This window comes from Syngnathus leptorhynchus, chromosome 8 (assembly GCF_054491065.1).
Source record: "Syngnathus leptorhynchus isolate UIUO chromosome 8, UIUO_Slep, whole genome shotgun sequence".
NCBI classification, from domain to species: Eukaryota; Metazoa; Chordata; class Actinopteri; order Syngnathiformes; family Syngnathidae; genus Syngnathus; species Syngnathus leptorhynchus.
The window spans coordinates 8,080,998-8,097,497 of NC_141202.1; the positions used below are offsets into that span (position 1 = coordinate 8,080,998).

Sequence of the window (16,500 nt, forward strand, 5' to 3'; positions counted from 1 at the left end):
CACGTGATAAGAGACTGAGCTTTCCAGGCAGTGATTTAAGTAACACACATGCACATTGAGCCAAAAGAGGTTGCACAGTGTCTCGTGACTGCTTCAGAGCCTTGAACGGGGAAATAGAGGAACCAGTTATTGAGCGCTTCCAGACTGCTGCCAAGGAGGATGTGAGTGAGCATCAATGCCTCCTCCTGGTTAGCATCGCCTATCGGGCCGGGCCTGCTCTCGCCACCGGTTCTCCTCCATCCAGCGCTGAGAGAATGAAAGGATGGCCGAGCATGGGGGCGGTCTGGATGGAGGACTGACGGATGCTGCGACTAAGCTCGATGAATATCAGCATCACGTCGCAATGACTTCCATGGAGGACCCGCGGTCGGATGATCTGTCTTTGGAGGAGATCCTCGGGCTTTACAGCCAACCCATCAACGAGGAGCAGGCTTGGGCCGTGTGTTACCAATGCTGTATGTCGCTGATGAAGGAACAGCGGAGGAGATGCTCCGATGCAGCCGAGTTGACGTTGGCGGGGGCCACTGTAAGAATATCAGGACCGGGAGACGTTCAGATCGCAAAAGATGGATCGGTGAGATTGCAAAAACAAAGCTGTGAAGGTAAATATTTGGTCTCAACGGAGTGGCGTGCAGCTCGGCTCAATACCATAGCTGTGATGGGCATATAGTTTATTGCCCGTAAATATTACAATTTAGCCTTATCATACGTGAAAAAGAAAATTGCACGGATGTAACTTGTCTGTTAATGTCTAAGCATGCAATTAACTAAAGTGTCATGCTTAAATGAGAATGACCAATGACAAACAAAGGCGCATTCTCTCTCCTCCCATCTGGTGGTGGTCTTTTTTTTTTTAAATGACTACAGTAATACTAAGTGTTCTTTGAATTTTCACAATCAGTTTTTTCCCCCACATTTTCCTTTGCATGCAAAGTGCACACATATCATGTGTTAAGAATCAGCAGGTTTTGTTTTTCAGCTTCTTCTGACGCTTCATATCAGATCACAATGCTCATTGCAGCAGAGGCTTTACATGGAAAAAGCATGTGATTAGGCTGGAGATCTAGGAACGAAGGCCCTACTGATCAATAATTGTTTTATGACAATGTGTCCTGAAGCAATAAGGAGTAAAGAAACACCTATACTAGGACTACATAATAACCAGTTTTATTACTGGTATTTTTAAGGCAGAGTTTCCCCAACTTTATTAAGCCAAGGTACATATTTTACAGGAAAAAAAAAGATTTACATAAAGATCTTATGACATATTACCAAACAAAAATGTCACACAAAGTGCAGACACAAACACATGTTTTTCTATTCAGTTATTTGGTACTTGACATGTGACAGATTTTCTTTTTATTCTACAGGTAAATACAATCCAAGCACGCAGATAGAGGTGAGTGGCTCACCTGTTTTATTTTTTAGTTACTGGACATGAACATGACTTGCTGTTGTCTGAATTATTTGAAAACATCATAGCTATAGGCAGAACTCTCAATAAAAGCAAAACGCTAACTAAAATGTGACACAAAACATAGATTTCACTTTCCAACTACTTTTAGCCATGAACAAAATGAATGCATTTGCAAAACATTCCCTGATGTTTTGATTTGTGGGTAATTCAGTCTTCTTTTTTCTCACTTTCTACATGCTCAAGAGGTGTTGTTTAATTTCAATGTGTCTGTCATTTTGTGAGCATTAATGACACAGAAATTATGCAAATGATTTTTATGGCAGGGGTGGCACACATTTGAATGCAAAACCAGATACAAATGCAGACTCAAATCGAATTTTCTCCAATCAAGTCAAAGGAGAATCAATCGAATTGGTGCCCATGTTTGCACCACAAATGTTTGCAATTCAGTCTTTTTGTAGTGCCTGTACAACTGTATCAATAAATGATTATGTGTATTTCAAGACAAAACTTTAAATTTAAATCTTAATGTTTTTTTACAATCCTTTTAATGGCACTGAGTGACTTTTAAGTTACTCTAATTTGTATCTATAATCATATACACAACAACTCCAAATTGGAAAAACAGCACATTGTGTGCACATGGTCTCAAAGAATGTGAACACTTCACGTAGTGAATGTCAGATGATGTTTTTTATCTTGTCTTCAAGGCAATTCCACAAATTTTATTTCATTTCTACATTTGTTCACGAGCCAGTTTGCCAAATTAGTCTCAGATTAGATGAAAAGGAGACTTTCTAGACCAATTGCATATTTTGTTTTCATCTAAAATAAGATTGGAAAAAAGAACTTATATATGCATATGTTGGGGATTATTTTGAATTTCAAATAATTGTAATATTTTGGGGATGTGGAAGGGCACTCAAGTACCTGGAGAAAAGAAGGAAATAAACAATTGTCGAGTTCATCAAGCGGACATCTGTAGTAGAACGTCATGTCATGTCATGTGACTGCGGAGGTTTTGCTGTACAAATTATAACATTTTTTTCTTGATTACTGTCTATTCATAAAGTTACACTGCCACTGTGATTGAATTTCTTTGGTCACCACCAACAAAGGAAAATAAAATAAAATGTACAAATATCGGTTAATATGATTCCTGTGAAAGTAAGATAATGTGCTTTGAAATGATGACTAAATTAATACATTTGTCTATTTCGTCATGAGTTGTTTTAAATTAAAACCACTACCAAAATGAACAGTTGAGATGAGGCTGTGGAGCCTTTTGCAGGACAGAAGCCAAAATAATTGCTCCCTGTCAAACAGCCTGTAATTCAGCCTTTTCAGTTGACTTCTACTTAGTGACAAAAATGCTGTAATTTAAATCAATTTGGTGTGACCCTTGCTTGTGATAATGGCCGCAGCAACAGCTGCAAATTTCCTTTGGTTGCATATCTTCATACTTAACCAAGTTATCTATTTTTTCCATCTATCTTTCCTTTACTCCATCATTCCGCTTAGCTACTTGGAAGCCTAGCAAACACTCAGGGAGATTTTCAAGTTGAGCGTAGTATGCTTGATTGACTAGTCGTCAATCTGTAAGCACCCTTAAAATTACACTCCGAGTTGGAAGTTATTTATCTTAAATACAGTATGACTTCAATATTTTTATTCGAATACAAATTGATTTCAGGTGCATTTAAAAAAAAAAAGTGGTCCAAAGGAATAAAAATTATGCCCGAGAAATTACAATATGTGTTATACTGTTCTCCTGGCTTTCAATAAATCTCTGAAAAGTCCAAATTGGCTTTCCTTGTGGACGTGTGGGCATCAACCTAACAATACACTGCAAAACCAATGATTGCTCCAAATAGTGATATTGTGGAACAGTGAATGTTAAACCATGCTATAGATAGTGAGCATGTGGTTTGTAACTTCCATCCCACCTTACTCGGGCCCACTCAGTCCCACTGATTCTGACCACTTGTTTATACCAGTTCTCTTTCTTTTCTCAGTGTTCAGAGAAGCAGATTAATTCCCTGCGTGATTTCTCACTTTCGTCTTTTGTCGAGGTCTTGGGGTTGCTGGCTTTGTCAAGCATTTTTGGCTAGTTCCACATTTAGGTTTTTACACTGCAAATAGTCAGTCCAAATAGAGAGCAACAAAGTTTTTCAAGCAAATGGATAAAAATGACAATGAAAGACTCTAGCTAAGATTATTTTTCCTATAAACAGCAGAAGTGCATTTAGCATTGTGTACTCTCCCCATGCTTTTTATACCCTTGCAATATAACATTAATTGAGTCTTTTTCAATGAGATTTTCATAGTTTTGAGCATGAAATATTAATTGAGATCAAAAGTGTCTCTATTGCCAATAATGAATAAACAAATATTTCAGGGGTAAATAAAACCAAGTTATAAGGAATTATGAAAATATTCCGAATATATTTTTGTTATAGTACACATACAGTATGCAGGTCTTTGTAATGAAATCTAGAAGTTCAGAGTTAATACCAGTCAAGTGACCTTTGGACCACGTGCATGTGATGTGACTAAGTAGAAAGTGAAATTTTTATTTTTCTATTGTTTTGGCGGAGGCGGGGTTATTTTCATGAAAATATACTCAAAGGTTTGAGATTATACCAAAATAAAGAATTTAAGTGACTAATTTTAGCATTGAGGATAGCAGTCCTTTGACAATCGTGCAGCTGGAAAATAGTCCAGTTTGAACAAAATGGAGTGAGACGTTTGAGAAAGCAGTTTAACCAGAACAAAGTGTAAAGGTCACTGGACACAGAAATACTGTTAGGATTCTAATAAAATGTGGTGTTCTATGCACATGTGCAGGTAATAGAGTCTCTGGGCATCATGATCTACAAGGCTCTGGACTACGGGCTGAAAGAGAATGAAGAGAGGGAGCTCAGTCCTCCACTGGAGCAGCTCATTGACATGATGACCAACATAGCAGAAGCCGAAAGGGACGTCTGCCCTGATGAAGGTTACGAGGCGACTGAGGAAGAAGATGAGGCAGATGATGCCCCTGACAATATTTCTAGTGTTCATGGCTATAGAGGTATCCTCAAGGTACTGTACGTAGATTTGCTTGCTATCCTTATTATATTTGAAGTGTGAAAACTTCAAGAATACCACTTTTTTTTTTCTTCTTCTTTCATATAGCTGTGTACGGATCATCTACCTAGTCAGTCGGACGCCCCTAGTCACTATCAAGCAGTATGTCGAGCTTTGTACACAGAGACGAGGGAACTACGGACTTTCTTGGACAAGATCAAGAGTGCCAAAGAGGTGAGTCGTCATTTTTATTATCCCCATCATATTTATGGGCGTGGCGAAGTCCCGCCCGTTCACATCAACCTTTCCAGATTATCACTGACCTTTACTTTTTTCTCTGAAAGACTTAGTGAGGCAGGAGATTTAGTGTAGTCGGCTTTCAGTACATGCCTCGTGGGTGCTTGGGACAACGGAAGCATTATGAAGCCACTAGTGCACATGGTGGAGGCTTCATAACTAAGGGCTCTATTTTCACAAACTCCACATGCGTAATTGCTGCCGTATATGCCTACAGCACCTGAGGACATGTAGTTGCTCAGTCAGCATGGAGTCGATTCTCATTCAGTGCGTCAAGGTGTCGATGTGAATTTTATTTCTTTTTTGTTTCGACATCATGTGATGTTGATCTCGGGTGCAGTCTACCTTTCGCTCAGTCAGCTTGGATCGCTTCCTTGAACAGAAAATGGACGGATTGTCACACCGATGACTGTCAAACAAAAGGTTTACAAATGTCAAACTACAGTTATGGTCGTTTAAGAGATAGTTAAATGATACGTTATGTATTATTGGAACGTCTCAGATTGTGTGGATGAACCTAATGAAGTATCTAGATGAGGGTAATATATTGTATTTTGTTCTATCTATTCTGTTTCATTAAAAAGCCACGGCATGGAAGAAAGGGTAGCATAAAATAGGCATGCAAATGACAGGGCCTCACAGAAATGAGGACAAGAGCATCAGCTGATTCTTAAAGGCATCTGTGGTAATGCCTGTGGATAAATAAATAAATGGGCTCATTATGGCACATGCTTTATGAGTCATGCTATGACATCGCATACTCTTCGTCATACATTTTTATCTAATTGACTAATTGCTGTTTGTTGACTTGGTTTGGAACAAGCCCCTCCTGTACACTGCATCCGGTACAGTAAAACAAGAAGCTTCTTGCTTTGATTTCTTTGATTTTCAAATTAGTTTTAATATGATAATACAATAAAGTGAATACTTTTACTAAATTTGACCCAATTAAGGCTCTCTGCAGCATCAAGGAGCGATGTTTTCTTCATTGCTGTCTGTTCAAATAATGGTGCTATAATCTGTAGATCTTTGTTGAATTGGATTGTCTTCTATTAATAACTTTTTTTTAATGAATGGGGTAAAGTGTTGAGACATTTCTAAATATATTTGATTGACTGTAACAAATGTCCAAATGATTGTGGTGTGGCCATAAACGATTGTAAATACAAATGACTAGCGATAAAAAGTAGTGTACCAAATTGTGATTCCCAATAGTCTGAGGTAGCAGTGAAGTGTGGTGCTGATAAGACGTGCCATCCAGCTGACAGGCTGAAATGGGCCACAATGAAGACAATGAGGGTAACATGTCCTACATAGATGACAGTATCTGACGTGCTGACACTCAGACAAAAGTGCAGACTCACACTGACTTTCCAAAACCAATGTGCAGACAGGCAGCATTACGAATCGCTTTGGTGGTCTCTGATGTCACGCCACAAAAAAAAAGAAAAATAAACATTTAGTATTTTATGTAAGTTAGGACTGTATAACTTTTGATAGATGAAAAAAATTACTTTTTTTTTCATAAGCTATTGACTTTTACTTTTTCACACACTGATAGATTATTGCCATCTACAGTGACATTATTTCTGTCACCATTTTATTCAATCACAAGTCATTTCAGATTATTCTACAAATGCTACTTATCTGTTGTTGGAATTTATTCGACGTGATAAAACTGGAAATTTGAACTGTGGGCAACAAAAGTGAGGTTGACAACGGAATGTATTTTAAATACCCCCTTGATCACTGTTAGCATGTTACCATGACAACAACACCATGTTTTTCTACTGTTTATTCATCTATAAACATCACGTGAAGACTTTGCCTCTTGGGCAGCAATGGTTTGAAATTGCCATTTCCTGTTGTGTACAGAGTGAGCAAGTGAGTGAGTGAATGAGTGATGGTGCGAGCGCGCATGCGTGCATGTGTATCCACCTCAGGGTTTTGTCCACTTCTGTGCTTCTAAAACTGCCCTTTCAGTATGCATAATACGCACATGTGAATGAATAGAGGGAATTTGTTCGGTTACATAACATTTAAAAAAAAAAAAAAGGAAGGGAAGAGAGGATTCTTATTAATGGCGAGAGGGAAAAAAAAGAAAACAGAACAAATGAATGTCACTAAGTTGTTATATCATACATTTTTTTGTACTTCTATTTTATTTAGCTGTAAATAATTACATTGTTTATTCCAATGGCCTTGTTCATTACATGACATTATTATAAATTCATTCAGTCATTTATTTATTTGATTAGGACAATGTACATTGCTCAATACGTCAGTATAAAACATTCATATGAATATGCCGACATTGCACAGGGAAAAGGTTTGGAAACAATTGATCTTGTGCATCTCAAAAAGCTGGCATTCAAACACAGATGTGTAGACCTTTTATATCCACTGTTTCCCATAGCGACCCACCACACGTGGATGCTGGCGTGATTTTGTTCACATTGTTCACATGTCATTTGAGAGGATCTGAATTACTTGTTAGGTAATACACAGTATGCATACATCTGTGCTTCTGCGAATGAGGGAGATCAGCTGTGATTCTCCCTCCCCCACACAGCATTGCCTCATCTGAATGGCGGTGTTGTGACATTGTACAGGGGAGTTGTCTTTTTTCCACTAACCACTACCAGTCGTTAATGCCAAGAAGTGTCTGTTGTCTCTTTGTATGTCTCTTGCGGACATTTGCACAAAGGCAACTAATCAACAGTCAATCAGAGGACAAGAAATATTAAAGGGGATATGTATAATTTTTTGTTGTTGTTGTTGTTGTTGTCGTTGTGTTTGTTTACACATTATAAAAATACCTCAAGAATCAAGAATTACATAACACTTAACACACGCTTTTTCTTGGCTTGCTGAAATTGGTCTGTTATCAGAGGGCAGCTTTTATTTTAAATTGAACACTCAATGCACATCCGTTGCTCTCCCCACGACTTGCGAAACATAATCGTTCTTAGAAACAGTCAGCCAGGTGGAGAACAACTTCAATGAATTCGAAATTTAGAATTCACTAACTCAGCCTTCTCTTTTCTCTAACAGAATCTTCGTAAGATGGAAGAGTCAACAGAAGATCCCAAAAGAGACCTGGATGACTTAGAAAATGCTGATTGGGTAACATACAAATTATCATTGATCTCAATTGATCAACTGAACATGCTTAAACTCAATTCTTGATGGTAAAGTGTCATAATTAAAAACAATCCAATCAAACCAAGACCTGCCATCATCATCATCTACGTATAATTTCATTTATAGCAATGACATTTAACTACTCAGAAGCATTATCCAGATGACCAAACAAATGATCTTTCAAAAGCTTGTGCTATATTTTTGTGTGTGCCTCCATGCTTCCAATGTCCTTTACCTCCTGTCAGGCTCGATTCTGGGTTCAGGTGATGAGAGACCTTCGAGAAGGAGTCAAGCTAAAAAAGGTGCAAGAGCGTCAATACAACCCACTGCCCACGGAGTATCAGCTTACTCCCTACGAGATGCTCATGGATGATATCAGGTCCAAACGCTACAAACTGCGCAAAGTCATGGTTAGTATGGAAGACATAAATGTACTGTATATAATGCTAAATGCTTTTTTTTGTTGTTCTATTTATTTACCTCAAAAGCAGAATAATTGCACTATTATCATTTGTAGAAATCTATGATACCACTTAGTAAATTTTAAAAGCCTTCACAAGTAAAAACTGTTTTATTTGTTAATCCAAAATACTTGGTGACTTCAGTTCAGGCACCTGAGCTAATCTTTTCTGGCTACTGGTTCCACTTGAGCTAAAGTAAACTGAACAGCGTCTGAGTTCACAGACAAGTGGAGAGAGACCACCACTATCAAGTTTTGCATGATAACATTCACACTTAACCAAATGAACTGCAGTGACGTTTGTTGTTTCAACTGCTTTTCAAAATGAATTTCAGTATTTGGATTCATCTTTACGTTTGTGTGTGTTTTCAGGTGAATGGAGATATTCCGCCCAGGATTAAGAAGAGTGCTCATGAAGCCATACTGGAGTTCATTAGATCCAGACCACCCCTTAACCCCGTAAGTAGAACAAAATTCTTCCGTCCGCTGATCACAATTATGAAATTGTAATCACTAAATACTAATGTACAGAAAAATGAAGCACCAATCTTGACGATCTCTCACGTCACACTAGTTTACATTCTGGGGAGCTATGAGGCTCCATGTTATATTGAAAAGTACATGAAATTATGTGCTATTCTTTTTGTGGTCCACCCTTAAGCATTCCAATATAATTGGTTTTCTGTCAATCGTGACATTGTTTGGAAGGTGTCTGCACGTAAACTAAAGCCACCAACTCAGCCTCCTCCAACCCTGCATGAGAGGATCCTCGAGGGAATTAAATCTGAGCGGAAACTTCGACCAGTGACTCCAGATATGGTTCGCAGAGGACGGATGGGTAAGACTTTTAACACCTCAAAATATCAATATTGCAATTATCTGTTTTGATTCTCTATCAATACACTGGTATCAACTATTGGTTTTACTATTTTTTTTCGATCGAGTTCCATTTTGAGTAAAAACACTAAACATACAATTTCCTTTCGGTAGTTACAGTACATATACAGTAAACATTCTGAATGTATCTACGTATAGTATTTGTTATTGTTGGCAAAAAAATCACAATAATTTCATATTGCAAGTTACTCTGCAAATCTCACTCCTCATAGATGGCAGAAACATTTCCTAATCAGGTTCTACTTTTGTCTTGGATGTCAAACATCACTTACACATACAGTACCTAACTTATCCTTAATGTGACTTGTGGATCTTTCACATACTAACTGTTCTAATTACTTACAAAGTCCAAATTCATTCTGTCTACTTATCAAGAGTTTTGTCTCAAATGTAACAATGCTGTTGTTGATTTCCTTCGCTGCTCTTCTCTTCGGTAATGCAACTGAAACCTTCATATTTGCTATCACCTGCTATTGCACTCCTAACAATATAGCTTGAAAGATAGTGAGCTACAATACAGTCTTTACTGCTAATTGCGTTTGAATTGCAAAATTCCAAGTTTTCTCCTGCACTACTGAAAATAACACTCTGCCTCAAATAACCTCCTAATCAAAGTGACTGTCACATGCCATGCATTTCTCGTTGCAGTAATTCGGCCACTTAGCATGTCTTTCAGTTTTGATGCGTCAGGTAACGTCCCTCCTGCTGCCTCCTTGGCTTTTTACTGTATTTAATTCTCCTCTCCTCACTCGCTATGGCTGCTCATCCTCCTCCGCCTCCTCATGATCATAATGCACACACACACACACATACCTAAACACAAACACACACTATTTTTTTTCACGCACTGCATTCATGTTCCATGCTTTTGTAGTTGGTGAAGGTTGGCTGATATGTGTAGTTGTACAATGTGCTGATGTGGGACACTGTTCAGGAGGAGTCAATCTCAGTTATATCGAGAAAAAAAATGCAATTGAACAAGTACAGAAATATTCATTAACCTAATTGTCAAAAGCAAAGATGTAAATATTTTGTGAAAACTAATTAGAAAGGCATTGTAGCACTCAAATGAACAATTAATTTCAAGGAATTGTTCTTACGTACTAAGCCTCTAATAGCATTATTATACTGTACAATAATAACTTTGTTTCATACCAGAATCTTTATTTAATGTTATGTGAGGTATTGGACCTAATTCCAGTGGAAGCAAAGCAGGAGTGCAAAATGAAAGTAAAAAGAAAACAAAACATTTTTCAATCATTATCCCAAATAGTCCAAAAACTAGATATTACTAGTAAAGATATTGGCATTGCTGGTGTATGTAGTACAAAACGGTATTTTGTGTTTACTGGTGACCATGCGGAGCAACATGCAGGATGACGCATGAGCTGTTTGATCACATGATGATTCAGTTTTTCCCAAGGATTACCTGCGTAATTACTTCAACAACCAATGAAATGCTAAGGCCCACGTTGCTCTTACTGAAGCCAGTGTCTCTCATCTCATCCACATAAACTTTATTATCATTCATGCTGTGGGATTACCCTGTATGTGTGCTCCACCAGTTGTAGTACCAAATGTAGTACCAAATGGAATTGAAGCTCAATGTTTCGTCCTTGAGTCTTACCAATATCTTGAGAAACATATTGAATCGTGTTTTATTAGACAGATGAACACCCCTACTGGATAGTCTTGCAGAAGACAATGGCTTCATATGGATACAGCATCACTTTCTGATCTTTGACCAATTGAACCAATAACAAGAAAAAGAGAAAATAATTATTCCGAAGTAAAGGAGAATGGCTTGTTTCCATGGTCACCTTGCCACCATTATCATGATAGAACAGCTGGAAAAAAAACATGACACTGAAACCATAATTGATCCCAGTGAGATCAGAGACACCACCAGACTTTGTTACGAGGTACTTTAAAACCTCAATCTTCATGAGTCCATTTGCTACACTGCCAAAACCATCCATCTATCCACTTTCTACCACTTACTCTGTTCAGAGTCACATTGGAAGCTGTCTTTGGGAAGGGACAGGCCGGGTGCATCCTTGACTGCTTGCCAATCAGTCAGGCCGCTGTTAAAACCACCACTTGATAGTAATTAGAGAATTAAAATGTTTTTTTTATAGCAACAGGATGTCACACCAAGTGAGGATGAGTTTCAATGGAAGTCGTGGCAGTCTATGGCTTCTAATAGGGCGAGCGCTATGCACTGCACGGCACTGCATTGTAAAGCTACAGAGTAAATTAATGCAGAAAAACAATTTATTCAATTCTTGAATTTCTTAATTGAGAATAGACTTGTAACATAAGTGAGAAGGTTTATGTAGCTTTCCTAATGAAGTAGGTATTCCCTTTTAGGTTTTGGGAAAACTCGAAGTATGCCACAGGATTTGTTCCGTACAGGACGAGGTAAAGTATGAGCTCTGCTGCTTGAGGATTTTTTATTTTTTTTCTAAACCTAACCCAGTGGTCTTGTCCGTCCACCTGCCTGGCTGTCAACTAATATGTTATTGAATCAAATATTCTGTGAAAACTGGACAAATCACTGTGAAGTGCACAACGTATCGCAATATTCAGTTTAAGATGGAATCTTGCAGCGTAAAAATATCTCTTGAAGATGAGGATGATGCCTTTCCCCCCCGTCAAACAGGAGAAATATCAGCTGTGGCTTTTCATTTCCTCCTTCGCACTGCTTTCACACTGACTCCATCCTTTCTTCTCAATCCTCTTTGCAAAAAGTTTTTGCAACAGTTTCAGAGTCCATGAAACCTTAACTCAGAACAATTTCAAAGGTGATTTATTTCTCTGCTTCTCCATCCATCCATCCATCCATCCATCCATCCATCCATCCATCCATCCATCCATCCATCCATCCATCCATCCATCCATCCATCCATCCATCCATCCATCCATCCATCCATCCATCCATCCATCCATCCATCCATCCATCCATCCAAATATGTATATTAACTTTGAGTTACAATATGTACACTGTTTTGCACAGGCAAATGAGTATTTATTTATCAGTACTCTTCGGCTTTTAGATTTGATCTCGTCTTATATTCTTGGAAAAGTGTAGAGCCCGAGGTCTGAATATTTCATGAAAGATGCCTCTTTGCTTTGTGTTTAACACCAGCTTCCTCCAATCCTTCGCACTCTGACCAACCTAATTTAGCCATTCCTCCCCTCTCTCGCTTCAAAAGGATCTCCAAATATTATTTTCTATTCTAAGAATTCTTGCACTGTTTGACTTACTCTCATTCGTCATGAAATTATGAAAAGACAAGCAGATAAGATTTGGAATCACAAAGACATTGAATGCAAGAAATCCTAAGAGAAAATCTTTTGAGATCCATTACTATTTGTCTGATTATTTTAATAACAGTCATTCTTGTGTGGCTTCTATGCAGATGAATTTAGTCCACGCATGGGCAGGAGGACCTCCAGCACTATGTCTCTGACTATTGAACCGGCATCTCCCAAAGCAGAACCCTCTGGGTCTCAGTCTGTACCTCAAAGGAAGAAGCTTTTGAAGGCTCCCAGCCTTGCTGAACTCGACACCTCTGATTCTGATGTCAGTGAGGGATTGTGTTGTTTTTTTATTCCCAAAAACGTCTGATGTCCGCTGAGCAGGTTGTTTTATGTGTTCTTGTGTATTCTTTTTATTTTTTTTATTTAGGAGGAGTTTTCTGGGCACAGATCAGCAGCAAGCACTTCAAGCGTTGCAACATCTCTAATGGATGACACATCTCCAGAGTCAGCGCTGGGAAAAAAGAGTGAGTTCTGAACTAATATTCACCTCATCAATGATAATCCAGTATCATGCTGATAGTATAAATTATATTTTCATGAAACTCAAGTCGTTAAATGTGTTTGTATTGCGAACGCCAGCTCCACCAATGTTCCTACCCATTTCATCCACACCACAACCAGAGAGGCGCCAGACACCCCAGAGGAGACACTCGATCGAGAAGGAAACGCCGACCAATGTGCGACCATTTCAGCTGCCCTCGAAACACAATTCTAAGTCTCTGGTGAGTCTACTATTAACAGTGTCAATACTCTGAATCTCTGAGGTTGGAAAAAAAAAAAAGGGCCCCTATTTTCATAGACAGGCTCACGTGCCTTCGACATCTAATCTTTCTTACTGGGGGAAAGTTAGAGTTTGGGAATTTAGCAGACCTCGGTGCTAGGCTGACCGAGGGTATCGCGTCCAAATGCACCTGACAAAGTGGTGACGGAAAGAAGATTAGACTTTAGACTTAGTGAGAGCAATCTTTGGACATTTTTATGTAGAGTTTGGACTGCTGTAAGCTGTGCGACACTAATTAAGAAGAGTGTTTTAGTTGAGTTTTGTGTTGCCTGACAGCACTAAAGGTTGCCAGGGACATTAATTGCTGAGTTTCTGTGTGTGCATGTATGCAGGAAGAATTTTGTTTCCCGGTAGAGTGCCTGTCTCTGACAGTGGAGGAAGTGATGCACATCAGACAGGTGTTGGTAAAAGCAGAACTGGAGAAATTTCAGCAGTATAAAGAAGTCTATACTGCAATGAAGAGGGGAAAGGTACGCTTTGATATGTTATTTTCAACAGATGCTTTTATGTTTCAATAATACGATAATAAGAATGCAACCGTTTTCTTGGCTATACTAGCACTGTATGACATCATAGAAGCAGATGGAAAGTTATCGAAGAATATTCTTTGATTATTAGTAGTGCATTAGGTTTTGTAAAAAAAAAAGTTTTGTATTTGTAGTATAACTGTTTTGTTTTCATTGCAGCTTTGCTTCTGCTGCCGGACCAAAAGATTTTCCTTTTTCACCTGGTCCTACATCTGCCAGTTTTGCAAAAAGTAAAATACCACCCACTTAATAGATTCACATAAAAAAAAAGAACATCTCTCATTCATTCATTGCTTTTCTTTTCTTTACAGGCCTGTGTGTTCACAGTGTTGCAAGAAGGTGACATGCAACACATTCTTCTTATTTTTAGTCTATTTATTATCTTAATAATTAGATATTATTAATAAAGTAAAGTGGATTATGTGAAACAGAAATTTAAAATGTCAGAATCAAACTGTAAATAGTGTGCTAAAATGCATGTTGAACTTTCATTTTTTCAGAAACAGTCTTACTGTAAATTTTGCTTTGAAATAAGAACATAATCTTCTTTGGATTATTACAACTCTATGTGTAAATTGTTTTCTGACAGATGAGATTGCCATCCAAACCTTATTCCAGTCTTCCTATCTACTCCATCGGGTCTACTAACACTCAACCCAAGGAGAGGATAAGTGGCGTGACTTCTGAAGAACAAGGACTTGCTGTGGCTGCAGACCCGCTGACTTCAGCTGTGGATGGAGCATCAGCGGCTACTCCATCCAAATCAGAAGCCAAAAGAGCTGGAAAAGCTTCTGGGGCAACCAAATCTGGCAAGTCCTCCAGCGGCCACAGACGGCCGAGCATCCACAAGACAATGTCCAAGTAAGTCATTTGAACTTTTTTATTTTTTTATTCATTCATTTGTTTTGTATGTTCATGCTAAAAAAGCGTGTAACCACAAATGATAACCATTTTTAATACAACTATTTTGGTATGATGATTTCATTTCTTTGTATTATATTAATATTATTTCACAATTTATAGACACATGATACAGTATAAGAGAGTGTTTTATTTTGCATTCAGGCTATCCAAGCACGGCTCTTTAAAGTCTCACGAAGCACTTGAGCTTCCATCAGAGCTGACTGAAGACTGGGCCACCATGGAGGTTTGTGTTGACTGCAAGAAGTTCATTACTGACATCATTGCCTCCAGCAAACACAGCCTGTCACTTGCTACCAAAAGAGCTCGCTTAAAACGCAAGACACAGTCCTTGTACATGTCCTCGCCGAAAGGAAGGGAGGACTACCGGCCGTCTGAGCGAACCATCAGCGAGATCTAGACTATCTCCATCTGTCCCTCTGGCTGTTTCCAACTACAGTCATAAATAATAAAACTGTGGCCAGTGGGGATTTTCTTGCTGTGCCCTCGTCATTGTGTACAGCTTCTCCATATGGCTGTCTACTGTACAGCTGCAGTCATTTTCATTATATTATGGATAACCCTTTAATTTGCACTCCATGAGGAATGAGGACAACAATCGCACTGTCCTCCTCTCAGTCGGGTGGTCTACCCCAGCTCACACTTGAATAAGCACAAGAAGAAAAAACTCTGGGCAACTTCAAGTAAGAGAGAGTCTAACATTGAAAGATGACATTTTGTATGAGTTTCAATTTACTTTTGCATTCATTTGTATGTATACCACACTATACTTTTTTGGGATGGTGGCTTCTCCACCAAGTATCACGAGAAGAATATTGACCTGATTCAGTACTGTATTCAAAGTTGCTTTTTACATTCATTCATTCCCTAAAACATATTTTTGTGCAGATACCGTGCCATAAGATGACCCTGTATGTTCTACATTTGAAAAGAAAAAACCCACACACCAAAATACATCCTCGAAAACTAATTTCTATAGCTGAGAAACAACAAAGCACAAATAAAATGATGTAGGTACAACACAAGCAAGCAGGTTACATTTGACAAGTTTTAAAATGATCCTTCTTGTGCACATATAGACACAATTACCACCAATATAACTTCATACTTGCCTTTCAATCATTTATTTCAAATATCTGCTTACTCTGCATTTTTATATCAGACAGTTCCAAATGTGTTAACTTGCTGCTCTTACTGGGCACTAGCAATACATAATCTACATTAATTTCGCTTTATTTTTTTAACTTGTACGTCAGGCAAAATGCCTGATATTCCTGTTTTGTACAGATGCTTAGTTTCAGTTACGGAGTGGGGACAATAGGTTATATTGTAACAAATATAATAAATCTTGATGTAATGCCTTCAATAATGTTCCTTTGCCATCCAAAAACTGGTTGGCTGAAAATAAATGATGTGTGGTTCTATTTTTGGATTTTCTGCCTTAAAAGATGTCTTTTACGATCAAGCTAGTATACTGACAGCCATTTGGTGTAAGTTCTTGTCAGATGATTTGCTGGCTCACTTGGGAAGTCCTCAGTGGAAGCATCACACTCTGACGGCATCATGCATGAACAGTGTTGCTTGTATCGTCAGTGTATTACCATCAAGCTCGAGCTCCCTGACCAGAGTGCTACAAGTGATCAAAAATAAATGAATGCAATAC

The 16,500-nt window shown here is 38.4% G+C and overlaps 1 protein-coding gene across 1 annotated transcript; it reads left to right on the forward strand.

The window, feature by feature from the left end:
• Nucleotides 1-151: 151 nt before the first annotated feature.
• LOC147052255 (protein spire homolog 1-like) lies at nucleotides 152-16,439 on the forward strand. Its single transcript, XM_085918449.1, has 17 exons — nucleotides 152-602; nucleotides 1,371-1,399; nucleotides 4,265-4,501; nucleotides 4,595-4,720; nucleotides 7,838-7,909; nucleotides 8,173-8,337; nucleotides 8,760-8,846; nucleotides 9,096-9,225; nucleotides 11,655-11,705; nucleotides 12,707-12,870; nucleotides 12,976-13,072; nucleotides 13,188-13,330; nucleotides 13,722-13,859; nucleotides 14,076-14,146; nucleotides 14,228-14,255; nucleotides 14,506-14,777; nucleotides 14,982-16,439. The coding sequence occupies exons 1-17, from the start codon at nucleotides 263-265 to the stop codon at nucleotides 15,235-15,237; spliced, it is 2,406 nt and encodes an 801-aa protein (XP_085774575.1). The 5' UTR covers nucleotides 152-262; the 3' UTR covers nucleotides 15,238-16,439.
• The last annotated feature ends 61 nt before the right edge of the window (nucleotides 16,440-16,500 follow it).

Coding starts and splice junctions, on each gene's coding strand:
- LOC147052255 (XM_085918449.1), top strand. CDS start 263: ATGGCCGAGCATGGGGGCGGTCTGGATGGAGGACTGACGGATGCTGCG. Junction 11,706..12,706: donor TTTGTTCCGTACAGGACGAG/GTAAAGTATGAG, acceptor GCTTCTATGCAG/ATGAATTTAGTCCACGCATG. Junction 13,860..14,075: donor CTGCAATGAAGAGGGGAAAG/GTACGCTTTGAT, acceptor TTTTCATTGCAG/CTTTGCTTCTGCTGCCGGAC.